The sequence below is a fragment of the Neofelis nebulosa genome, chromosome 13, assembly GCF_028018385.1.
Source record: "Neofelis nebulosa isolate mNeoNeb1 chromosome 13, mNeoNeb1.pri, whole genome shotgun sequence".
In the NCBI taxonomy this organism is placed as follows: Eukaryota; Metazoa; Chordata; class Mammalia; order Carnivora; family Felidae; genus Neofelis; species Neofelis nebulosa.
This window is the reverse complement of record NC_080794.1, coordinates 38082622-38109036: the sequence shown is the minus strand read 5'-3', so window position 1 is coordinate 38109036 and position 26415 is coordinate 38082622. Positions and strand designations below refer to the sequence as shown.

The 26415-nt window shown below is 40.2% G+C and overlaps 2 protein-coding genes across 6 annotated transcripts in view; one reads left to right on the top strand and one right to left on the bottom strand.

Moving 5' to 3' along the window:
- The window catches only part of PLA2G12B (phospholipase A2 group XIIB), a 30591-nt gene extending 29824 nt beyond the window's left edge, over nt 1-767 (top strand). For 3 of the 4 annotated variants that reach the window (XM_058696674.1, XM_058696673.1, XM_058696670.1), the window contains one exon: nt 348-767. In XM_058696674.1, coding sequence (XP_058552657.1) covers nt 348-469 — 122 coding nt within the window. In that variant the 3' untranslated portion in view covers nt 470-767. The remainder of the gene's footprint in view (nt 1-347) is intronic. The other variant, XM_058696672.1, reaches the window with a different exon arrangement.
- A 1228-nt stretch (nt 768-1995) lies between these two features.
- Nucleotides 1996-26415, bottom strand: part of OIT3 (oncoprotein induced transcript 3) — a 29541-nt gene continuing 5121 nt past the window's right edge. Inside the window, exons 2-9 of one of the 2 annotated variants that reach the window (XM_058696660.1) lie at nt 25522-25896; nt 24185-24292; nt 17796-17918; nt 13422-13544; nt 11301-11461; nt 8999-9414; nt 4460-4559; nt 1996-2777 (exon numbers count right to left, since the gene is read on the bottom strand). In XM_058696660.1, the coding sequence (XP_058552643.1) occupies nt 2604-2777; nt 4460-4559; nt 8999-9414; nt 11301-11461; nt 13422-13544; nt 17796-17918; nt 24185-24292; nt 25522-25896 (1580 nt within the window). In that variant the 3' untranslated portion in view covers nt 1996-2603. The remainder of the gene's footprint in view (nt 2778-4459; nt 4560-8998; nt 9415-11300; nt 11462-13421; nt 13545-17795; nt 17919-24184; nt 24293-25521; nt 25897-26415) is intronic. The other variant, XM_058696661.1, reaches the window with a different exon arrangement.

The window sequence follows — 26415 nt, the reverse complement described above, 5'->3', positions numbered from 1 at the left end:
TTCTGCAAAAATGGGAGATTTTCCATGGAGTGTGCATAGTGATACAGGAGATTCTGATTGCTAAATGTGATTTTGACCTAGAGGCCCATAAAAGAAGGGCACCTCAAAGTATATTCTGCTTAATTAGATTGGATGGAAGCTTATTAAGTTTCTCTTAAATGTATGTTCTTTTTAATTATGTATTTGGATCACTGCTTTTATTTTCCTCTGGGTATCATGTCATGCTTGGAATTACATTCGTTTTTAAAATTACTCAAACTACTTGGGATAGTCTTGTACATTAACCTTTTATTTCTCTTCATTTTTTTCTTTTCTTTTCTTTTTTTTTCCTCTTCATCCTTTTCAAGCAGCCTGTGATTCTCTGGCTGATACTGTGTTCAATACCGTATGGACCTTGGGCTGCCGACCTTTCATGAATAGCCAAAGAGCAGCCTGCATCTGTGCAGAAGAGGAGAAAGAAGAGTTATGAGAAAGAGGTGATCCCTTCCTGGTTTTGAGTGATGCCACAGCTGTCAGTCTCAGAGATGGTAGTGTGGCAGATGTGTCTCATCCTTGCTTCCAAATGTTTGGATAACACAAAGCAAGAGAAAGGAAATATTGTTCTACAGCTGAAACGTGAGTCCCATCCTTTGGGAGAACTGGAAAAAAGACATGGAGTGATTTGAAGACTACTCTTTATTTTACCAATGGTCTCCCCAACCAAGAAACATTTGCCTGGCAATTCAGTTCTTAGTTTAAAGACTAAAATAAAGACTAAAATATTGGGATTCTCGGACTTGGTAATTATATTCATAAGTGAAATTTTGCAGCATCCAACCATTTGGGAGACAAGGACTTTCCTCTGATTCATGTTTCAGTTGCCAGTAAGCATCTCACATTTAATAAAGTGTTCTTTTTAGGAAATATGAAAAGAGATGAATGAATTCCATTATCACCAATGTGCTTCCATTTCACTTAGAAGAGAACAGAACCCAACCTGGTAAGTTCCACCAATGATAACAATCATTCCCACTGGTGCTGGAGAGATAAGAACAAGTGGGAAAGGTCAGAGACTTACTTGGTGAAGACGAATGGAGGTGGAGGTCAGATGGAGTTAGGTCTCTGAGGTTCCATTTTTTTCCTTCAGTGAATTATTCCTGTGATATTCCCAGTTACTAAGTGGTGTTAGTGTCATGGTAGGATCTGAGAAGCATTTCGTAAAAATTGCCACTGAAGATAGCTAGGAGAAGTCCCTGAAATCTGAGGACACACAAATGGTCAATTGCTAAACTCTGGTTCTCAATACTGACTGCAGATTAGAATCATCAAAGGAGTATTAAAAAGCAGAAACCCTCTGGGGGTGGTATCTACCTATAGGTGTTTTATGAGTGCTCCCCACCTGATCTTGATGCACTGGGAGGGCTGAGGTCCACTAAGATCAGGGATCAGCAAATGAAACTCATGGGCCAAATCAGGTCTAATACTGCTTCTGTGGCGTTTTATTGGAACACAACCATATTCTCCTTTGTTTATGGTCACTCCTGTGCTACAATCTCAGAGTTGAACAGTTGTGACAGACTGTATAGCCAGAAAGCCTAAAATGTTTACCATTTGGCTCTTGACAAAAAAAGCTGGCCAATTCTTGATCTAGGTCATTCTGTCCTTTCACTTCCTTTTGTTAATTTTACTGGTTGCATTAAGAATTGTTGATTATAGCCGTTTCAAAAAAGAAAAAGAAGAAAAACTGTTTCCTGATCTTATGTAAAGCCATAAAAATAATTGGCATATTAAGAAATTGGATTTCATTGCATATAAAATCTATCTCTGTGATTTATAATATTTACTTCAATAAACTTTATTAAGCACCTACCTACAAAATAGAGCATGGTATAATTTACACCTTTTTTTTATTGCCGTATCAGTCTGAGGGCTTAGAATGCCAAATAACAGGACATATGGTACCAAATTTTAATTTTGTCTACAGTTCAGTCATTGAACCACTTAAATGCATGTCAATACATTTATTAATATTTATTAATTGAAAACATTTCACATAATATAAAAATATCAAAAGAAAACACTGTGCAAGAGGAAAATCAAATAATATTTTTTAGTACACACTTATACTGATAAACTTCCGAATCTCCTACAACTACTCTGCGTTTGAGTTGAAATTTCAGGGAATGATTATTATTTACATATTTAAGGAGTTGCTGGGTATTTAGGTCATACTTTCAAGCAACCATTTAATTTGTTTTAAGTTTATACTTCAGAAGAGCATGCCCGACTTTTGATTTTAGTGGTCCTATTGCATCCTACACGAGGTGTTTTATTGTAGGAAGGAAATGTGGGGAGCAGGGTGAGCTGCTTTCTTGCAGGGACAGCATAGCTTTCGACGTTGGGAAGATGAAGCCCATGGGTTGGATCAGTCAGCAGTGAGGTGACCTTTCCTGACCCAGCAGCCGGAGTCAGAATGAGTCAGTTCCGGGAGTCTGTCTAAACCCACAGTATAAGGTTCAAAGAAGCGCCATGTTCTAGGGTGTCGATTGGTGCTCTCAGAGGGCGTAGGGAGAAGTTCCAAAGAGGTGGGTGGCCCAAAGCCAGGACTCGGGTGTTGGGTGGTCCTAGTCCTCCCAGTCGATGCTGATCGGGCCGCCTGTCAGCATCTGGCTCTGCAGACCAGCTGTATCCTCTCCCTCTACTGCCTCACGACGCATTCGCCGGTGGCAGCCCTGAGCACAGCGAGAATGCTCGTCCAGCCTTCCACAGACAAGGACCTGGCAGTGCAGAAACACTTCCTGGAAAGACCATAATTATAATTAACAAAAATAATGATAACAGCTACCACTTGTGGGGCCCTTTCTAGAAGCTCGACACTATACCAAATGTTTCATATATATTGTCTCGTTTCATCTAAACAACAACTGTTTGAGGTAGATGTTATCATCCCCATTTTACAGATGAGGAAACTGAGACTTAGGTTAGGAAACTTGCCCAGATTCACAGCATTGGTCAGGTGGCAAACACACTGAGTCATGTGGGTGATTTAGAACCCCACATCTATAACTTTTGCTTTTGTACGGGGACAGGAGAGACCTCTGAGAAGGCAACATCTAATAATGTTAACATCTTCATTCTTAGCATCAAAGTCTGGGAAAAACATTGGTGCCCACACACTTCTGTGTAAAATAACAAGTTCTTTGCCCAAGCTTCTTCCTACAAGTTACCTCCCAAAGCACGCTGCCTGCTTGAGGAGGGAGATCAGGATTAGCCATCATGATTAGCAGGTGCTCTGGAACAGTGAGGTAACTGCTCACTTAAATTCACTTAAATGCAGGGTGGAAAAGAAGATTGGTCTCTTAAACTTCTTTTGGTTTAAATGTCTCAACAACTCTACTAAAACAAAAACCAAAAAAGCCTCCACCTTAACGTACTATCTATGGCCTCTTATAACTTCTGTGTGTGTATAATTTTCAAAAACGTAGCATATTCAATATGCATGTAAACTGTTATGATAAAAGTTTTTTCGTATCTCCTTTTTCTATATTTCTCATTTTAATAACTGCTTAGTATTGCATTAACTGATATATGGTAGGCCTGGTTGGGGGCTTTCTCTCATTTCCCATGTAACAATGCTCTGTAAACACATCTAACAAATCTTGTTTTTCTTTTTTTTTTTTTGCTTGTTTGTTTTTGAGAAACTGTCAGAATTGGAGTTTTTAGAATATGATTTTATGGTTATTACTACATATTATCAGACAACTTTCCAGAAATTATACTCCTTTATACTGTCACTGTATTCTCCCTATAACTTTGCAAGCATTGTGATAAATTTTTATAAATTTAATATGCATAAAATAATGTCTTATAATTGTTTTAATTGGCATCTTAAGTACTATTTTCACTGAACGCTTTGCTATTTGTCTTTTCTGTGAATTTTCTGTCCATATCCTTGGCCAATGACTACCAAGCAGACTTTTTCAACCATATCTGCCCACAATGATTTAAAATTATGATCATATAGTATCTTCTTTGAACAAGCACAGTGATTTTCTTGGGAGGGAGGCAGATAACTGTGATATTAATGAAGGTATTAGGCTTCTAGGTGGCCAATTCTACAGTATTTTTCTTTACTTTATAAAATTTTTTTTATGTTTATTTATTTTTGAGAGTCAGAAAGAGAGCACAAGCAGGGGAGGGGCAGAGAGAGAGAGGGAGACAGAGAGTCTGAAGTAGGCTCCAGGCTCCAAGCTGTCAGCACAGAGCCTGACACGGGGCTCAAACTCATGAACTGTGAGATCATGACCTGAGCCAAAATTGGACACTCAACCGACTGAGCCACCCAGGCACCCCTACAGTATTTTTCAGAGGGGAATGCAGATCCTAACTTTGGTCTCATAGAGAAGGTCAACGAATTGGGACACCAATTCAGGTCTGGGGGTGGGGGGTGTAGGTTACAAGGTAAAGGTGTTCAGCTCACCTTGTGGTCTTTGCCCACAAACTTGAAGACAGGAACCTGAAAGTGCTTTGCTAAGTGGTCTCGTGATGTGTACTGCTTCACTGAGTCATCTGAAACACAGCTGAAAGCAAGACAGGAGAGCACGTAAGACTTGATTGTTTCTACAGAGGTGGAAAAACAATCCAGTCCAATGTGTTTGGTCCAAAGAGTGGCTAACTGGGCAGAGGAGGCTGGGCTGAACTCAAGCTTGTTGAGAATGAAGGAAAAATGAAATTCCCTCCCTAGAAAGGCATCTTCAGATACAACCCTGTTCATTAATCATCTCTCATTCTCTGTACCCACAAACTGGGCACAAGGACCTCTTGACATATCAATGTACTGAAGTGCCAGCAACAGCAACCACATTTATTCCAACGATATCTCTGGAAATGAAGGTATCTTTGTAAGGCTGTATTTTTATTTGTAATATATGGTAGGGATTCTGCGGTTACATACTTGATAATTGGCTTAAAAAGGCTTTTCTTTTAACTAGACTTCATAAATATTTATTGGACACTTTATATACGCTAACCCCCAAGGGGGGTTCAGAGATGAGCAAACCCCAACTTGTATTTCAAAGAGCTGCATAAAGACCTAAGTTCCAGAGAGAATAACTCGTTCTCCTGAGGAAAGTTCATTCGCCTCCAAACTGTTGTAATTCCTCTTTTCCCAAGTTTAACGCTAAGTTTTGGTTTTGTAGGGTTTTTGGGTTTTAATCTCAGGTCTATTGCTTGAAGTGAAACTCGTAGGGTACGTCAGGGTTAGCTGAGGAAAAGACGTGTTCTTGATTCTCAATTCTGAGACCAGGGTTTAGTATTTGATGAACATTTTCTTCCTACAGGCCAGGGATTACACCTGTATTATCTTTCCCATTCTGAATTTTAAAGGAACTTTATTTTCCCTGAATGTATTTTCCCTTTTATGGATACCTAATAGTTCTTGCCTGCCAGGTCAGGAAAAAAAAGTGGGGATCAGAAGTAAAAGTCTATGAAATTGGATACTTGCTCCACATGCTTAAAGACCACTTTCTAGTTCATTGCTAAGTTTCAGTGCAGTTGAAAAATCCCATAAAATTGTTTAAAAATAAGGTATTGTGACTTATATTACCACTAGTACCATATTCCCCTGAACTGAAGAAGATCTAAATATATAATGCAGTCTCTGTTATTTGTTGTATTTATGTACTCATTTTCATTTTCCTGAGGTAAAGTTAATTTATACCATATTTTGATTATGTTCTATAATAAATACCTACTGCATATCTAATCTAATGCAACATACTCTGCTGGGAACTGCAGAGGATATAAAGATGAAAAATATGGTCTGTGATGTCAAGGAGTTTACAGTCTGTATCTATGATAAAAAAGAGTAAAGCGATATTAAAATGGCACTTTTCATCTAAGTGCCTCACCATTTTCAATTTATTTTTACCTAAAAATACTATTGTTGTTGTTGTTTTTTCAAGAGAGAATGAGGCAAAAAGAGTTGTTACAGGGTAATATATTACAGAAGAGAACCCAGAACAAATTCTGGCTCTTGACTTGGGGTTTGCCATGATTACACAATGCTAGTTCCTCAGCTCTAAGTTGGTGTGTTGAAAGAAAGTAACAATGGTATATAGGATAATACAAAATCATTGATTACCCAAATGTTGTCCAGTATTTTATTTTGGAATTCAATATGTTTCTTTTTCTGGAGACTAACTTTCTAATTCTACTTTGCGTGGGCTTGTATTAAATTACTTTGCGTTCCCAGAGCGCAGGCCGATTGAAACTGGAGGGAGGTGAACGAGATGTGCCAAATATCAGGAGAAACCATCCCGATTTAAATTTAAGCTGAGGACGATGAATAATCAAACAGTTTATAAATGTAATCACACTGCATTATGTTTACTTTAGGGCTCTGGACTAGCTTCAGATTAGTGTTATGTTAAATGCTCACGCAATAATTCATTTGATCAATATTTAATGACCCTATAGGCTAGGCATTGAGGAGGAAAGAGAAGGAAAGAATATTTCTAGTTCAGGTTAGAAGGAATCAGGGAAGGCTTCATGGAGGAAAGAAATCCTGTTGAATCTTGAAGGACCAGTAAGATTCAGGCAGCAAGAAAAGGGGAAGAAGATTTCAGGCAGAGGAAACAACAGGTGCAGTCAGAAGGGTGTAAGGAACAATGGAGTGTGGGAATTGCCTGTAGTTCCCTCTGCCAGGAGGAGAAACTGGAGAAGGCAGAGGTCAGAGGGTGAGGCACAATACGCCAGGCTCAGAGTTGGATTTTATCTTGAGGAATGGTCTCATATACACCATTACAGTACTATCCACTATTGTGCCAGAGATGGGACTATTTGCCTGGTTACTAAATAGATCTCTACAGCTGTGTTTTTGAGTTCTTGTCTCTGGCTTTTAAGCATTTTAATTTCTCCTGTAGCATTTTCAGGTGGGGGGCTATTTTGTACATGCTAAGGGCTGGAAAATTAAATAGCACAGCTTCTTAGAACTGTCTAAAATAAAAAGTATATAGTCCTTAACTATCTGAATAACAAATGCATAAACAAACTTTGCAAGCTTTATTGAGATTGTAGATTACATCTTTTTCCAGTGAGTGGGTTATTATACATTTATTTTTGTAAAAAGTAAGTACAGGGGAAGGAGAACACTCTTGGAATGAGAGAAAAGTTCCCTATCTTGATTATAGTGATGGCTTCATGAATGTATACATCAGAACTTACCCAACTGTACACTTTCAATGTGTATGCTCACTGTATGAGAACGGTACTCCAATAATGCTGTTAGACAAAAAAAAGGAACCAAAATCTCCTCTCCCCCTAAAAGAAAATCCATTGCTTAATCTATTAACTTTAGGATGTGAGTGAAAAAAATAAATAAAAAGCGATACTTCTAATTTTCACTTTAAAACTTTGTGAAGATAACTTTAAGATGGCAAGAAATCCCAAGAACTACAGACTCCTATGAGACCTATTACTGGCCACCCAAAACAGCTCAGAATGATAAATTTTCCATTTTCTGAACACAAGAAAAGGAGGCTACAGAAAGCTGAGGCTAGAAGTACTCCTGCTGGTAAACAGTGAAATTTACTAACCAAAGGAAATCAAGAGCCATCAAAGGTTTTCAACATGGATCTGACCATATATATATATATATTTTTTTTTTTTTTCAAAAATTTGAAGTTTGTCTTCCTTTTGACTAGATATCCAGGGACTCGTGAAGCTGAGATTTGAGAGTTGGGACTTAGGGGGCTGTTGGGAGGCTGTTTTGGCTGTCCAGGTGAAAGATAACAAGGGCTAGAATTAAGACAGTAAGAGAACAGAGAGAACAGCATGGGGGTACTGCTACTTTCTACAAAAGGCTCTTGGTTGATCCCAATGTGCTTCAAGAGTTGAAAAATCACTGTGCGAGAGATTGACAACAGCAGGTGGAGGTTGCCTGTGATGAGAGATCTGGTAGATAAAAGCTAAGTAGATATTTCAGAGTCCAGCAGGCCAATTAGCAAAGGGCATGGCCCATGTGGTGCTCTTGCTAGACCATTTCCCTTTCATTGAGCTGCAGTCCCTGCCCCTACCTGAGATATGTCCCACCTGACACTGAGAACAAGGAAGAAACTGATAAGATTCTGCCATGAGTTTGGGGTATGAGTGTAATTTTCCTGGGAATGGAAGCAATGGATGGGATAACTGCCAGACTTCCAATCATCCCATGAGACACACATAGTTCTCAATCCAAGGATTCTTAGGAGATAAAGGAAATCTCCTTTGTATAAAACAAGCACAGAAAAACCAAATTTCACTTGATCTTTCTTCTCCTGAAACCTTCCAAGTATTTTTTTTCTCTCCTTTGCTACCCAAGCTGCTGCTGCTGCTGCTACTGCTGCTTCTTCTTCTTTTTTAAGTTTATTTATTTATTTTGAGAGAGAGAGAGAGAGAGAGAGAGAGAGAGCACACACACACAAGCAGGCTCTGTGCTGTCAACACAGAGCTCGATGCAGGGCTTGAACTCACAAATCATGAGATCATGACCTGAGCCAAAACCAAGAGTCGCCCCTCGCTACCAAGCTTCTTAAAAGAGAAGTCTACAAGGGGTGCCTGTAGTCTACAGGGATGATTCTTGCTCCTTTATCTCTAGTCCTGACCTTGTTCCAAGGTCTGATATACATTTCCAACTGCCCACTGAACTTCTCTTCCCATATATCCTACAGGCATTTACAATTCAATAGCATTACTTGGAATGATCATATTCAATATTTCACCTCAAACCTGCTTTTCTACTTATAGCCCTCCGTCTTGGCTAATGGCATCTAGTCAGTCAGCTGAGCTAGACCCCTTGGAGTCATTTTTGACTCTCTGCTCCCTCACCAGTTTTTACCTCCAATATGACAATGAGTGGCTTCTGAACCAATTAAGAACTCATAAGAGTGCCATGTTGTTTTAGGAAATGACCGAGTAGGCTTGTGCACTTAGAAGGTGGATGTGAACTGGGGATAGTAAATGGTGTAAGCAGCATAATTACCCATCCTGGATGAGGTAGTACTTCAGGATCTCGTCGATCTTGGAGGTGGGGGTGGCAAAGCAGCTCTCCACTAGGCTTTCTAAGCCATTCACGTGCACGACAGGCTCAATGCCAAAGTAGAGGGAGTCTCGAAGCTTGAGGGTGGGCAAAGCTTCCCGGTAAGGTTCTTCAAACTCATTGTCCTTGAAGATCTCCAGAGTGAATGGGAAGATTCCATGACTGCGGCCCATGATTTCCAGTGGGGTATTTCGAAGGTTAGGAACATAGCCTTCCGAAATGGTGTACAGGCGTGGAAACTCGCAGGTCACTGGGATCAGCAGTTTGCTGGTTCGGATGATGATGTCCCCGCTGCTCCCTGGGGTCTGCTTGGGTAGACCTGTCACAAGGTTGCTTGCCACGATCTTGTCATTTACCACCTGAGCCGGGCCAGGGCCAGGAGAAGAAAAGATTTTATGTTTATTTCTAAGGAGTTCCCCATCCCCACCTCCCAAACCCTGCCCCACTCCTGACTGTAACATTCTCTCAACTTCTATTTACATCAAAACACATAAAAGATTTGGTTGCTGAAGACTGGAACTGTTTTTTTTTTTTTAATCACTTCTTTTTAGCAAGATGTTCTGACTGTTAAGAATTTTATATACTACTTCATGGTCAACCCACGCATTCCTTTGGAGTATTACTCATAAAACCTGAACTATGCAGAATCAGCAAATTCAAAGCTCTGGTGTTTTAGGAAGGAATGGCTTCTATTTTTTTTTTTTTCTGGACTCCTAGACCTGCTGATCAGGCTGCGGCCTGACCTTGTGCTGAACTCATCCACAGGCAGAACTTCAGCTATCACATTTATGCAGATGACTTTCAGTTCTTTGTCTCCAGCCTTGTCTGTTCTCTCGGGTGCCAGCAAATCCAACACACCACGGGGGCCTTTCTACTTAATCATCTACAGATACAATAAACACAATTTGCCTAAAATGGGACCACCTTCTCCTGAGATACCACCCCCATGTCTCAATCTAAGTTCAATTGGCTCTCTGATTTCTCTCAGTCGAATTCAGCAAATAAATATTTATGTAATCAGATGGTCATGAGAATCTCTGCCCTGATCTCCTGGATCCAGGTCCCCTTTTCTCTATCCATTTCTCATGCTTCTGATCTCATCACAACAGTGCCTGCAACCCCCCTCTATGGTATAGAGCCCAAACGTCTCACCCTCGCACACAAGGCAGATCTTTGGAAGCAGTCTCGCACCCACGCCCCCACCCTACCCTGTCTACTTTTCTGGTTTCCTTTTCCAATATGAATTCCTTGCCAGTCAGTCTGAACTGCCCATTCACTCAGCATAAGCCTTAAATATTCCCATCTCTGAGACTTGCTCACTTGTTTCTCATCTGAAATGCCCTCTCCTCTCTGTATAAGCCACACACATGCTTCTACTCCAGTTCAAGTCCCATTTGTCTTGACATCCCCAATGTTTGTCCCTTTCTAGACTGCTATAGCACCTGTCATCTGTATCACTGTTTCTTTCTTTCTTTTTAAATTTATTTTTGAGAAAGAGAGGGAGAGAGCATGCATGAGTGGGGGAGGGGCAGAGAGAGAGAGGGAGAGAGAGAATCCCAAACAGGCTCTTCACTGTCAGCACAGAGCCCAACGTGGGGCTCCATCCCAGAAACCATGACATCATGATCCGAGCCAAAATCCAGAATTGGACACTTAACTGACTGAGCCTCCCGGGCGCCCCTCACTGTTTCTTATTTATATTGTGTGTGTGTGTGTGTGTGTGTGTGTGTGTGTGTGTGATCTCAATACTACTGTGTATGTTCTCAAAAGTTAGGAATCTTATTTCATATATCCCTCAGACTCCAATGCAGATTCTTGGACAAAAATACAAACCTTGAACCTCTGTCTAGTTTCCTACTCGAACTCATTTGTTACCTCATAAGTGAACTTTCATCTGTGTCATTTGCTTTCTTCAAGTAAAATAATTGGTCAGAGGAGATGCGACCAGTCTCCCAGTGCTGGTGCTGAGGCACTCGGGAAAATGTCTGTACACATTGGAGAGACAGGACTATTTAAGAACAGAAAGAGCAGAACTCTTCTTACCTCTCTGTGCTCACAGTGCCAGGACCACGGCAGATGCCCAATAATATATGTGTTAAATGAACGGCATATGATTCTTTGAGCTCCATTATTTAATGTGGAACTATTTCATCTATAACACAAGCCACGCTGCATACCTCTGTCAACTACCTCCCAAATAACTGGCTTTTGGTTATTCCCCAAGCGTCCTCCAGGAAGAACCTACATTGACCACTGTGCCACACGTCTTGAGGGAGAAGAGGATGTTGACGTGGGTGCCGTTGGACACTCCTCGGCAGGAGGTGTTGGTCAGGAAGAGCTCCAGACCGCCAACCAGGTCCCTGGGGATGCTCACTTCAATGGTATTTGACCTGCACAACACGGGGACTGCGGCAGAAAGGGGGTACTGTTAGAACCGGGAAATTTGAATTGGGAGAAGGGTAAGGACAGTGTGTCTAGGGGAAATAATTTTTTTTTTTTAATTTTTTTTTCAACGTTTTTAATTTATTTTTGGGACAGAGAGAGACAGAGCATGAACGGGGGAGGGGCAGAGAGAGAGGGAGACACAGAATCGGAAACAGGCTCCAGGCTCCGAGCCATCAGCCCAGAGCCTGACGCGGGTCTCGAACTCACGGACCGCGAGATCGTGACCTGGCTGAAGTCGGACGCTTAACCGACTGCGCCACCCAGGCGCCCCTAGGGGAAATAATTTTAACCTCACACAATTTGAGCTTTTTGTTTTATCCTTAAGAAAATCTATGAGGCTCAAAACAAGTTGGTGAATAAAACCAGGACTCCTAACTCCCAGGGTTGTGGTCTAATAATGATCCTCAAATAATTGTTCCCCGAATGAGGAAATATTGTGTTTGAGTTTCAATTCAACATTTATTTCAAAGTGTGGATAGCATAGTTCCACGAACTGAAACACCTAAAGGATTAACTTTTAGCACAAACACAATTTATTGGCAATACAGAAAAAGTACTGCTTTGATTGTAGGCTTAAATTACATAACAGTACTGCTCTGACTTTACCATTAATTATGTCTCATAAAACAGAGGTAATAAAAACAACGTTAGTGCACTTGGGAAAGAGTTCCAAATTGTCCTTGCATTGTTCAGTAAACCATAAATGCTGACTATAAATTCCACTTTAACTTAATATGAAAAAGATTGCTTTTCTTTAGTGTTCCTGTGTTCAGTTTTCCAGACTCTACAAATACCCGAAAAGAAATACTTATGGGTACTGTCAGAAAATATGTGAGGACAACATCAATATGGGAGGATATATCATAACAATAACACAGTATAAGGAAATCAGAGATAGGTGCTCATTAAATATTTGCTATGTGAATGAGTTAATATTCTGGACATAAATAACTAGATTTCCAGAAAATAGTTCTCAGAGAATTGTTGATGCTCATATTGTAATTGTAGGGAGACGAATCAGCTCCCTAGGGCTCTCAACTTAGTTTCACCACCCAATTATCTGTTAGAAAAGAGAGGAACTGCATCAGTGTCTTAGACTTCAAAATTAACTATTAGTTATACTGCTAATAATAGAAATTAGAGAAAAAAATCAAAAGTAAAAAGCAAAGGAAACTGTATGGACCATCAATCCCATTTCTGGGTATTTATCCAAAAGAACTGAAAATAGGATCTCAAAGAGATATTTGCACACTCATGATCATAGCAGCATTATTTGCAATATCTAAAATGTAGAAGTAACTCAAGTGCCCATCAATGGATGAGCCCCTAAACAAAATGTAGTATATAAATACGGCAGAATGTTATTCAGTTTATGAAGAAAGGAAATCCTGTCATATGCCACATGGGTGAACTTTGTGCTAAATGAAATGCTAAGTGAAATAAGTCAATCACAAAAGATACATAGTTACATGAGGTGTCTAAAGTAGTCAAACTTCATAGAAATAGAAAATATAATAGTGGTTGCCAGGGCAGGGGGTGGGGAAGGAGGAATGGGGGGAATTATTGTTTAATGGGTATTGAGTTTTAGTTTTGCAAGATAAAAACATTCTGGAAATCTGTTGCACAGCAATGTGAATATACTTACCACTACCGAACTATACATTTGAAATTGGTTTAGATGGTCAATTTTCTGCTGTATGTTTTTTTTGTACCAGAATTTTTTAAAAAGCAAAAGAAAATCAACTTTTTGGTACTGCTGTCTTAGAGAGCTTCTCTTTTGAATGATCCCAGAGTAAAGATGCAGAGATATACACTGTCGAAAGAGCTGGTGCTCTACAAGATGGGAATATTAACACACTTGAGTGAAGAAGGCAGGGAGATTCACGGGGGAGAGCAGAGGTTGAGCGCATCCATGTACTACCTTGGCATGTGTGGTTATCCTCAGACAGCACCAAGCCCCGGGGACATTCACACTGATAGCCCTTCTCAGACACAAGGCAAAGATGGCTGCAGCCACCATTGTTATTGTGGCATCCTTCAATGTCTGCAATAAAACCAAAAGAAAAGGGAGTGATCTTTCAGGCCTCTTTCCCAAGAATTCTGTTCTTGGGCTGGCACTTGGCATCAGGGAATATATTTGACTCATTGCGGTATCACTGGGGTCTAACCCAGTCACTGAGTCATGTAGGGAAGTCCACACAAAAAATGTTTATTAAGTGTTATAGCTAGAAAGAGCAATCTTAGGACATCTAAAGCTCTAACCTCTTAAGCTGGTCATTTTGTAGAATGACCTTCAATCTGGATTTGTCTGTTTTTCTCATGGTTATACGACAGTTTTGGAGAGGAAGACCCAAAAGTCATTTCTTAGTTGCTATAATCCACCCATTTTGAAATTTTATAGCATATGACTGATATAAAAGGGACTGACAGAATATAAATTCAACTAGACTAGAGAGACGTATCCATTATTGCCAGTTGGTTGGATTGCCAGACCCTCTCCTCAAATCTCTAGGAACAATAGCACTGGGATACGTGCCTTGGGCTGATAGCACACTTATAAAAATGAGGCCCAGGGGCGCCTGGGTGGCTCAGTTGGTTAAGTGTCCGATTTCACCTCAGGTCATGATCTCACCGTTTGTGAGTTCGAGCCCCGCGTCAGGCTCTGTGCTGACAGCTCAGAGCCTGGAGCCTGTTTCAGACTCTGTGTCTCCCTCTCTCTCTCTGACCCTCCCCCATTCATGCTCTGTCTCTCTCTGTCTCAAAAGTAAATAAACGTTAAAAAAAATTAAAAAAAAACAAAAACAAAAACAAAAAAAACAAGGCCTGGATGACACACTCTCACATACTCTTTGTGACATTCCTCTCTTGAGGTGTTTTTTTAAAGTTTCCTTTAAAAAGCTTTGCATTTTGGGGTGCCTGGGTGGCTCCTTCGGTTAAGCATCCGACTTCGGCTCAGGTCATGATCTCGCGGTTTGTGAGTTTGAGCCCCGCGTCGGGCTCTGTGCTGACAGCTCAGAGCCTGGAGCCTGCTTTGGATTCTGTGTCTCCCTCTCTCTCTGCCCCTCCCCTGCTCATGCTCTGTCTCTCTCTGCCTCAAAAATAAATAAAACATGTAAAAAAAAAAAAGCTTTGCATTTTCTTTCTCTTTCTCCTTCTCCTCTATTTCCTTCTTCCTTTTCCTCCTCCTCCTTCCTCTTCCTTCTCTTCCTCTTCCTCTTCTTCTTTTTTAGTAGGCTTCATGCCCAGCATGGAGCCCAACATGGGCTTTAACTCACAACCCTGAGATCAAGACCTGAGCTGAGATCCAGAGTCAGACACTTCACCAACTGAGCCACCCAGGTGCCCCTAAAGTTTTGCATTTTCAAAAAGCATACTCAACCAAATGAACAAGAAAAAAATATTCAATTGAAAACTGAAGAAACTACCACACGATTTCATAGTTAGTTGGGAAAATTAATGACCTTTGTGGGCTCTAGACATTGTGAGGGGTCATCAAATTCCGGCATAAGTTTTACTGGGACATAGTCACGCTCATTCATTTACCAATTGTCTGAGTGCTTTCTCACTACAGGGCAGACTTGAGTAGTTTCAACAGATTCCATACGATCCCCAGAACCTAAAATACCTACGATTTGGTCTACACAGAAGTTTGCTGCCCCTGTTCTAGGGGTAAGATAAGTAAAGGGAATGCTTTCAAAGCATCTCAGATGCTCAAAGAAAGATGGAAACTGATTTCCAGTTATAGTTATAATTCTCAGTTCAATAACAGTTTAAAAAAATTAGTTCCTTGGAACATGAGTAAATTAACCTGGGATCAACCGATTTTTGTGAAACATACAAAGAATACACATTTGCAGTGAATTAATCCTTGCAAAACTTAGGAAGTATTAGGCTATTACCTGTTTACAAATCTGGATACTTAAAAAGGATAAAAGTACTACTATTGGTTTTTGAAAGAGCTGAAAATGATATAGAACAATGTAGAAGGCAGCATAAAAATATACTAGAAAATGTTAAATCAACATTAATGGGATTTTTTTTCTAAAAATGATCTTCCTTAAGTCAATTTAATTTCTCTGGGTCTCGATTTCAATATTGATAAAAGGAAAGGGTTGGACTAAATGTTCACTCAGGCTATTTGTAGGTCTAAAACTGCAAAGCACAAAATAAGTTGAAATTCTAAGTTGGCATAAAGGGTTTAAGTCTCTTATGAGGATATTCCAAATGTTTGGATACATCTGGCAGGTGGGATTGTGGGTCATTTTAGTTACCTTTCATTTATTCCTCTGTATTTATTTTCTTCTATGAACATAATTTTCATAATAAACAAAACAATAAAAATTACATAAAATTAAAAAGAGGCTATTATTTTAAAAAAGAAGATATTAAATAATTATTTAATGACTAAAGAAACAAATATGTTTGGACTATCAATAAAACTTAAGGGTTTCAGGGGCGCCTGGGTGGCGCAGTCGGTTAAGCGTCCGACTTCAGCCAGGTCACGATCTCGCGGTCCGTGAGTTCGAGCCCCGCGTCAGGCTCTGGGCCGATGGCTCGGAGCCTGGAGCCTGTTTCCGATTCTGTGTCTCCCTCTCTCTCTGCCCCTCCCCCGTTCATGCTCTGTCTCTCTCTGTCCCAAAAATAAATTAAAAATGTTGAAAAAAAAAAAAAAAAAAACAAAAACTTAAGGGTTTCAAATATGCATCTTAATGCTAAAGTATACCTGATATATAAATTTTGTCTTCTCTTAAGATACTTTCAATCATGATTATTAGGTTTTAAAATTATATGAAGATTAACACTAATACTGCCAATAAAATGCTTGCAAATAATTACAAATGTTCCTCATGGAACATTTCATTAATATTTCAATATGCAAAGATTATTACATAAAATAATTATGATTTAAAGAAGATTCAGGACATTATCCTTACTCAATAAAATTTAAAGTACATTTAGTCTTGTTATAAGTGACAGTAGTTTAATATTCTGGCTAATGGTCCCTCGGTTATTAATGCAAACTTTGTTGCATGGAACAAAATGTAGGAACTAGGCATAATTTTTCCTTTCGGGATATTATTTTATTATGTTGAATATTACCAGAATAAAGTGAACTCTTATAAGCAGTGTTGTACCACAAATTCGATTTAGCCTCACAGACAAATCATAGGTCCTCTGTAAATAATAATTAAGCCACTGATCTCTTCATATAATCTGCAAAGAGGGTTTTTCTTTTTTTTCTTTTGGTCCCTCAACTCCCAATGGTATGAGATTCAGACTCAGTAAAGTGGAAGGGATGACATTTTTGTTGTGATAATTTACAAGAGCAAAGGTGTCTTAGAGAAAGAACATTACCTAAGTTTCATATCATTGTGAGAGTACACAACTGCCATTTCAACTATTTGACATACATTACAAATTCTTTTTTATTACTTAATCATATAAAATGTACACAGCATTTCTGCTATTAACAATAGAAAATTTTAGTTATCTTCCCCACAGTGTATTAATCTCCAGTAAATGCAAAGCATAGAGGGGGAAAAAAAATGCCTACATGTGAACCAGTTTCCCAAACTTCAAGATGGTAAGACTCACCTAATGGAACTTGGTAAAAACACAAACCCTAAGGCCCATCTCGCCCCCCTGAACCAAGGTTCCAGGAGAGAGGACTGGCAAGGGCCAGGTTTGAAAGCACCCGGGTGACTCTCCTCAGCAGGAATGTTTGAGAAACCCTGCTATAACCATCTCTATTATCTTCCTACTCCAACTATGCTCCTCTGCAGCAGAGGCGTCACCTAGAAGTTATTTAGAAATGGATTATCTTTGCCTGGCCCCAGATCTACTGAATCACCGTCTGCATTTTAACAAGATCCCAGGTGATTTATGGGCACATTAAAGTTTGAGAAATGCATAATACCCTATTTTTTTCCCCCAAATTAAATGTGGCCCTTGGGGCACCTGGCTGGCTCAGTTGGTAGAGCCTGTGCCTCTTGACCTTGGGGTTGTAAGTTACAGCCGCACGCTGAGGGTAGAATTTACTTAAAAAGAAAAAAAAAAAAAGTGGCCCTCTGCCTCTTGCAAAATACAACTGCCTTTATCTTGAAGATGAAATCAAAACTGAATTCTGCCTGCAACATGACAGTCCCCAATGACGGTGAACCCCTTTTGTCATTTCTTTACATAGCCCAACCTTGACTCTCTCCTAATGCTGGACAATTTCATGAACATCAATCAAAGAGTAAGCCAATGATTTAGTCTGGGATCTTGATCTGAATCCCTTCTTACCCATTCTCACCTTCACACGTCTTGCCATCACTTCTTAGCACACGGCCAACCCCACAGTCACAGCGATACGAATTTTTCAGATTTACACAGATCTCACTGCAGCCACCATTGTTTTGCTCACATTCATTTTCATCTGTAGAAGAGAAACCACCCTGTTTACACACTGTTGAGCAGCTCAATCTTTTCTCAAGCCCCTTAGCAGAGTCTTCTCATCTTTTCAGAGCCTGTCGATACACCAATCCTTTGCTGTAATCCTCATAATCACTTCCATTAACCTGATCTCCTAAACCAGGTTATTTACCCATCTGCCCTCTGCTAGAACAGAAGGCACTTAGTTGTTGGCCAATTAATTCCCTTCTAAGAGCAAAACTGGGGAAATGAAGTTTCTTTTGTTACCTGGCCTCACCTATTTGTTTGTATTGGTGAATCTCACTTTTTCCAGTGAGTTCCTGAAGTTTAACTAAATAAATACAGACTTACAAATCAAACTGTGTTTTAAATACATCAAAGGAACTTGCAGTGCAGAAATGAATAGCTGATAAAAATTATGTGTGAGGTCATCTTCTGTTATAATATGAACAACTGCCCTTGAAGTCTATTTTAAATATTGGAATATTCCTATTCGGTACTTAAGCAATGACTGTTAACCTTTTTAAGAATCTGATAAAGGATAAGTACTCTTGCTATAAAAAAAAAATGCACAGCTGCTTGCTATAAAAAATGCAAATGTCACTTCCCGTACTTCTACAAAGAAAGAGAAGCTTGGGAGATACATGTATCATGGCTTGGAGTTGCGGATAGGGGTTTGGGATTTGAACATCCACAGGGTGACAGATGGCATGGCCTTGGGCTCAGGAGAGAATGGTGAGCTGCAAATGAAACCCTGCTTAAATCCAGGACCCCAGAAAAAATATCCCCACAATGAAAGGGGGAGTAGAAGAACTTTGCCCTGAGGCCCACGGACACAGTAAGTAAGCTCTCGCTGAGGCCTCGGGGAGAGAAAAATCCTTCATAAACAATGCAAACCCCAAGTCAGGCTTTGCTATGGTTGAAGTATGAACTTATAATTCCCATGGAAGATGGGGATCTTGGAGCTGAGAAATTGGTATAAAATTTGGCCTGGACTGGCACAACTTCTGTTGTGCATGACAGAAGCATTTGAAAAACTGCTCTGTAGTCAAACTTCCACAAACCAGGCAGTCAGAGGGGAGTTCCACAGAAACACAATTTCAACAGGTGGTGGTTTGCCACAAAACACTACGCATGAGGAAATGATCCACGATGAGAATGGCTTGGCAAGATAACAAATGGAAGGCTCTGAACTGGAGATAACAGAATACTCCAGAAAAATCTGTAATGCAATGATCTAAAAAATTACTAAACAGATGAAAGAAAGGATAGTAACCAAGATAAAAGAAGTATGCAAAAAGACAAAGTAGAATTGAAACCAAACAAATGCACAGAACTTGTAGAAATGAAAAATGTAGTGCATAAGATTAGACTCTTCACTGGGGCCACTACTGCCTGGCCAGTGGATGGTTACAAGTGCCAGCTGCTTTCCTGGATGTGGCCATACTCTGTCCCAAGCCTGGACAGCTTACCTCAAGACTAATTTTTTTCTTTTTCTTTTTTTCTTTTTTTATGCGAGACAGTAATACACTTCTGATTTAAACCATTGGTATTTGGGAGTTTACTGTCACTTACGGCCTTAGATGCTCTCTGCCCCAGCAATTCTACTTTTATGAGTACACTCTAGAGAAAATCTCACACATGGAGTAAGGTATCATTTTTATGTTAATTTTAAGAACAAAAACAATGGGGGCGCCTGGGTGGCTCAGTCGGTTAAGCGGCTGACTTCGGCTCAGGCCATGATCTCGCGGTCCGTGAGTTCGAGCCCCGCGTCGGGCTCTGTGCTGACAGCTCAGAGCCTGGAGCCTGCTTCAGATTCTGTGTCTCTCTCTCTCTGACCCTCCCCTGTTCATGCTCTGTCTCTCCCTGTCTCAAAAATAAATAAACGTTAAAAAAAAATTTTTTTTAATTAAAAAAAATTTAAAAAAAAAGAACAAAAACAATGCTATATATTGTTATGGGTACATACATAAATAATAAAAGCATAAAAACAGGGACCAGAAGAACACACACTAGTTTCAAAACAGTGATTACTCCCAGAGGGTGAAAAAGGGAAATGAAAAAGGAGATGGAGTGAAATGACTTCATTTGTATCTGTAAAATTTCATTAAAAAGAAAAAGGGGGCGCCTGGGTGGCTCAGTCGGTTAAGCGGCTGACTTCGGCTCAGGCCATGATCTCGCGGTCCGTGAGTTCGAGCCCCGCGTCGGGCTCTGTGCTGACAGCTCAGAGCCTGGAGCCTGCTTCAGATTCTGTGTCTCTCTCTCTCTGACCCTCCCCTGTTCATGCTCTGTCTCTCCCTGTCTCAAAAATAAATAAACGTTAAAAAAAAATTTTTTTTAATTAAAAAAAATTTAAAAAAAAAGAACAAAAACAATGCTATATATTGTTATGGGTACATACATAAATAATAAAAGCATAAAAACAGGGACCAGAAGAACACACACTAGTTTCAAAACAGTGATTACTCCCAGAGGGTGAAAAAGGGAAATGAAAAAGGAGATGGAGTGAAATGACTTCATTTGTATCTGTAAAATTTCATTAAAAAGAAAAAGGGGGCAGCTGGGTGGCTCAGTGGGTTAAGCATCTGACTCTTGATTTTGGCTCTGGTCATGATATCACAGTTTGAAGGTTTCAGCCGGGCATGGGGATCTGTGCTGACAGCACAGAGCCTGCTTGGGATTCTCTCTCTCTCTCTCTCTCTCTCTCTCTCTCTCTCTCTCTTTCTGTCCTTACTCTGCTCTTGTGCACTCTCTCTCTCTCAAAATGAATACACATCAAAAAAATATATTTACTTTTTAAAAAATTCTTATTTATTTTTGAGACAGAGAGACAGAGAGAAAGAGAGACAGAGCATGAGTTGGGTAGGGGCAGAGAGAGAGAGAGACAGAATCTGAAGCAGCTCCAGGCTCCAAGCTGTCAGCACAGGGCCTGATGCGGGGCTTGAATTCACAAGCTGAGAGATCATGACCTGAGCTGAAGTTGGATGCTTAGCTGACTGAGCCACCCAGGTGCCCCACAAAAGATTTACTTTAAAAAAAAAAAGAAAAATGGAAGAAAAAATGAAGTATAGTTAAATCTGGGTACATGAATTATATTATTTTATCATTCTGGCCAATAATCCTGTTGTATTATTTTCTTTTACACTTTTCTTGGACTAAAAAATTTACATAATTTAAAATAATAATTAAAATTATATTATATATATATTTTAAAATAAAGGAAAACTTACATTAACACAAAACTTTGCCTTTAATTTCAGGGAATTCATGACAGACTTCGAATAGGAACTGAGGTGATTTCCCTACACACTGCTAGGCAAAGATGTCCAACATAAATTGCTAACCAAGAGATGTGTACAATATGCAGCCTTTGGTGTAAAAAAAGGGCAGTAAATAAACATACATATTTACATTTTTTATATCTGCCTGAAGAAATCTTGGGAGCATACATCAGAAAATATTACAAGAGTTTACCTGAGATGGGGTTGGAGAAGGGACAAATGGGACAAATGGAGGACAGAGAGCTAAACATTTCATTGTATACCATTCAAGCTGTTCAATTTGGGACCCATCTAATTATCTTATCTATTCAAATGTTATATTAAAACAAAAGCTGAGGGGCGCCTGGGTGCTGACAGCTCAGAGCTGGGGGCCTGCTTCAGATTCTGTGTCTCCCTCTCTCTCTGCCTCTCCCCTGTTTGTGCTCTCTCTCTCTCTCTCTCTCTCTGTCTCTGAAAAATAAACACTAAAAAAAAAAAAAGCTGAGTGATGAAACAAAGACTGTCTTAAAATGAAGCCAAATATTTCCCAAGCACATCGTGTGTGTGTGTGTGTGTGTGTGTGTGTGTGTGTGTGTGTGTGTGAGATGGAGAGGGGGTTAGGGAAGGAAGTTAGGGAAGATTACGGGAACAATCGTCTCCTATATCCCAAACCTTTTAGCATTAAATCACACAAAGTCCATCATGCAAGATCCCTAAGAGCTGGCACAGGAGGGCATAAACATACTCCATGGGGTTGTCAGCGGGGTTCATTAAGGAGGCTGAAGAACATAAACTTTTCTACAATAAGAATCTTTTTATATTCCTTTCAACTTAATCCCCATTCCATTTGACCTGTTACTGTTCTTGAAAAGGCAGGTGTGGGCCAGTGTTCCCTTTCTCTCTGGGTGTGTTTTAAGTGTTTATTTTTGAGAGAGAGAGACAGAGAGAGAGAGAGATCATGAGCAGGGTAGGGGCAGAGGGAGAGGGAGACAGAGAGAATCCTATGCAGGCTCCACACTCTCATTGAAAAGCCAGACACAGGGCTCGAACCCATGAACCATGAGATCAGGGCCTGAGCTGAAATCAAGAGTTGGTGACTTAACCAACTGAGCCACCCAGTTGTCCCTGGATGTGTTTTAAACCTATTTGAGTCTGAATACCTTAATGGGAAACTAATGTTATGAGTCATAACATTAATGGGAAAAGATATGATCTTCAGTCTTGGGTTTTTTAACTCTATTTTGTTCCAGTTACAGACAAAAACTGAGTGTAAGTAGACAACTCTAGATTTCCTAGAAAATTATCTGACTCCCATTTCTTGCTACTCAGAGAAACCAAAATTATGTTAGTGCAGCTGTAGGAGGGTGTTCTTAGATAATCCTAGAGCAAAGCCATCTGACAGAAATACAAAGCAAGCCACATAAATAATTTAACACTTTCTAGCAGTCACATTAAAAAAATTCTAAGAACACATTTCATTTAATCCAATATGTCTAAAATATTTCCTCTAAATATAAAATCAATATTAAAATTATTGAGATATTTAAAAAATTTTTTTGAATGAATCTAGTGTGTATTTTATACTTACAGCATATCTCAATTTGGATTCTAATTTTCCTTTCCTTTCCTTTCTTTTCCTTTCCTTTCCTTTCCTTTCCTTTCCTTTCCTTTCCTTTCCTTTCCTTTCCTTTCCTTTCCTTTCCTTTCCTTTCCTTTCCTCTCCTCTCCTCTCCTCTCCTCTCCTCTCCTCTCCTCTCCTCTCCTCTCCTCTCCTCTCCTTTCCTTTCCTTTCTTTTCCTCTTCTTTTTTAGTAGGCTATATGCTGGGCATAGAACTGGAGCTTGAACTCACAACCCTAAGCTCAAGACCTGAGCTGAGATCAAGAGTCAGATTCTCAGCCGACTGAGCCACCCAGGCTCCCTGGTTGCTAACTTTTCATTGAATTACTTGGTTGGGGAGTGCCTGGGTGGCTCAGGTGGCTAAGCAGCCGACTCTTGATTTCAGCTCAGGTCATGTCATGGGATTGTTGTGCGCTCACACCGCTGAGTCTGCTTGGGATTCTCTCTCTCCCTCTCTCAATCTATCTTCCCCTGCTCACTCTCTCTCCCTCTCTCTCTTTCTCTCAAACAAATAAATAAACATTAAAAAAGGAGAAATACTTGGTTGGCATTTAGAGTCATAAAATTTACTGTTGGTTACTCAAGTTGTCCCAAACATTTTCGGTTTTCCAATGACTGAATAAAATATCACTTAAAAAAATTTTTTTAACATTTATTTTTGAGAAAGAAAGAGAGAGAGAGAGAGAGAATGGGGAGGGGCAGAGAGGGAGACAGAGGATCTGAAGCAGGCTCTGTGTTGTGAGTGCAGAGCCTGATGTGGTCTTGAACTCATGAACTGCAAGATCATGACCAGGGCCGAAATCAAGAGTCAGTCACGTAACCAATGGAGTCACCCAGACATCCCTCAAGTATCAGTTTTTAAATTAAAATTAGGTAAAATTAAAATTTAGTTTTTCAATCACACTAGCCACATTTCTTTTTTTTTTATTTTTTATTTTTTATTTTTTTAAACGTTTATTTATTTTTGAGAGACAGAGAGAGCATGAGTGGGGGAGAAGCAGGGCGAGAGAGGGACATAGAATCCGAAGCAGGCTCCAGGCTCTGAGCTGTCAGCACAGAGCTGGATGCGAGGCTCAAACCCACGAACTGTGAGACCATGATCTGAGCCAAAGTCAGATGCGTAACTGAATGAGCCACCCAAGGGCCCCCACACTGGCCACATATTAAGAGCTCCACAGCCACACATGGGTAGGAGCTGCTGTATTGGACAGTGTGAGTCTAGACTGTTCCTCCACATGTATAAATTTGGTTTGAGGCTTTAGTCACAAACTAAAAAGGCAAATACTGTTCTAAGGGTTTAGAGACACAAACTAGAAAAATGACAGTCAGGAAGTTTTTGATTTGCCTTTTGATGTGAATGGCCTATTTCCACCTCACAATTAGTTTCTTACCGAAGCATGTCTGCCTGTCAGGGCCTAGCACAGTTCCCGGAGAACACGTGCATTCACTGGTGTCCAAGCAGCTGCCGTGGCAGTCCTCATCACAGATGTCATAAAAATCTGTGGAAAGATAAGGTCGACCTTTCATGAGGGGTTAAGGACCAGAGGACACTCATTCATGAGAAAGCCTCATGGGTTCAATCATGAGGTAGGAGCTCTTGGCCAACATTGAGAGTTCTCATAGTTCAGGGTTTATGTAACCCAATGGAAAGAGATACTGCCCAGGGACATCTGTCATTTAGATCAATGGTTCCCAACTTCAGATCTACAGGTGATAGTTTCTGCAAATCTAAAACCTCACCAAATACGAGCTGTAGATTAAATAAGTGTTATGCCCTATTCTTCTATGTATTTTATTTTTTATTTAAAAAGATTTTTTTTAACATTTATTTATTTTTGAGACACAGAGAGAGACAGAGCATAAGTGGGGGAGGTGCAGAGAGAGAGGGAGACACAATCCGAAGCAGGCTTCAGGCTCTGAGCTATCAGATAGAGACCAATGTGGGGCTTGAACCCATGAACCGTAAGATCATGACCTGAGCCAAAGTTGGACGCTTGACTGAGCCACCCAGACAACCCTGTACTCTATTTCTTAAATGCATACAGATTTTTTTTTTAAGTGTCTGACTTTGGCTCAGGTCATGATCTCACAGCTTATGAGTTCAAGCCCCACTTCGGGCTCTGTGCTGACAGCTCAGAGCCTGGAGCCTGCTTCGGATTCTCAGTCTCCCTCTCTCTCTGCCCCTCCCTTGCTCGTGCTTTGTCTCTCTCTGTCTCAAAAATAAATAAACATTAAAAAATTTTTAAATGCATGCAGATTTTGATGGGATTAATAACACAAAAATTTGTTTTAAAATACTACTGATCTCAAGCAGGTTTTTCCCATTACATATCATTTAAAAAAATCAATGGATACTAAGCACAGTACTACCTTATGGATGTCTGATATATATCTTAAAAAAGGGTCCTCCATACTCAAAAAGGTTAGAAATCCACTATTTAAATAACCCAAGTCAACATTTCATTTTCTAATGTTTTGTTTGAGTGGAACAAAGGCAAAATAAAAAAGAACTGATCAAAGTCATAATTCCTTTCCCTTTCTGTTTCTTCAGGACATCTCCAGAAATCTAAGAACAGATCACAGAAATCACAATCTGAAGTTACCTGTGACTCTAAATCAATGTTATTTAGACTCTGAGATACTACGATAACTCAATTTCATACAGCATTTTTCTGATGCCATCTGTGGCCCTCATAGGGGAGGAAAAGAGCACAGAGAAGGTACTCACGACCACAGTAGGCATGAAAGCAGACACTGGGCTTGGTCAGACGATATACATAGTAGCCACCCGGACAAGCCTTGACCTCCACCGTGGTGTTCCAGAGGCAGCAGTTCCCACTGAAGCTTGCGCAGGCCTGGCGTTGCACGATGCCATCACCTTCTAGAGGGTGGCTACCATTGAGCCAGACAGGTGCATGAGTTCCACAATGGTTTTCAGGTATGCAGAAGGTGGGCATGGCATCCCCTGCCATGCCTGTGAAGCGGTACCACTCCCCATCCACATGGTTGTCACATAGAGGGGGGCCCTGAGACTCATCGAACTGGTGGTCGGTGTTCCTCCATGGCTCATTCAAGCTGATGTAAGCAGAGCAGGGATCTAGGGCTGGGGATGAAACAGACACCTCAGAGGCAGGCACCTTGTGGTGTTTCCGATTACAATGGCAAAGCTTGAGTCCACCTACTCCATCTTACATTTTTGGGGGGGGAGGGGCTTAAGAAAGAAATAATCTAAAAGCCCAAACAGTAGCTGTTTAAGATGCCTCAAGTTGACTTCAACATGTTTTATAATGCCTGTTGCAAAAATTATTTCAAATCTATTTATGGTTTAGTGTTAGCGTTGGACTCAACTTTTTTCCAGAGTAATCATTTGATAGAAGGATAGTTGTTCAGATCAAGGGAGTTTAGGATTATAGTTTCACTGAACTCTGTTCGAGTCAGACAATATTTTGAGTATTGTGTTCACCTAGAGGCTATATTATATGAAAGTATGGACAAATCTGGGGTCCAGTGACCAGACTCAGAAGGGAACCTAAAAATTACCAACTGGGGAAGAAGCAGAGAACTATACTTTGGAGAAAAAAAGACTGAAGAGTATGCATCAGTTTTCACAAATGTAGGTATT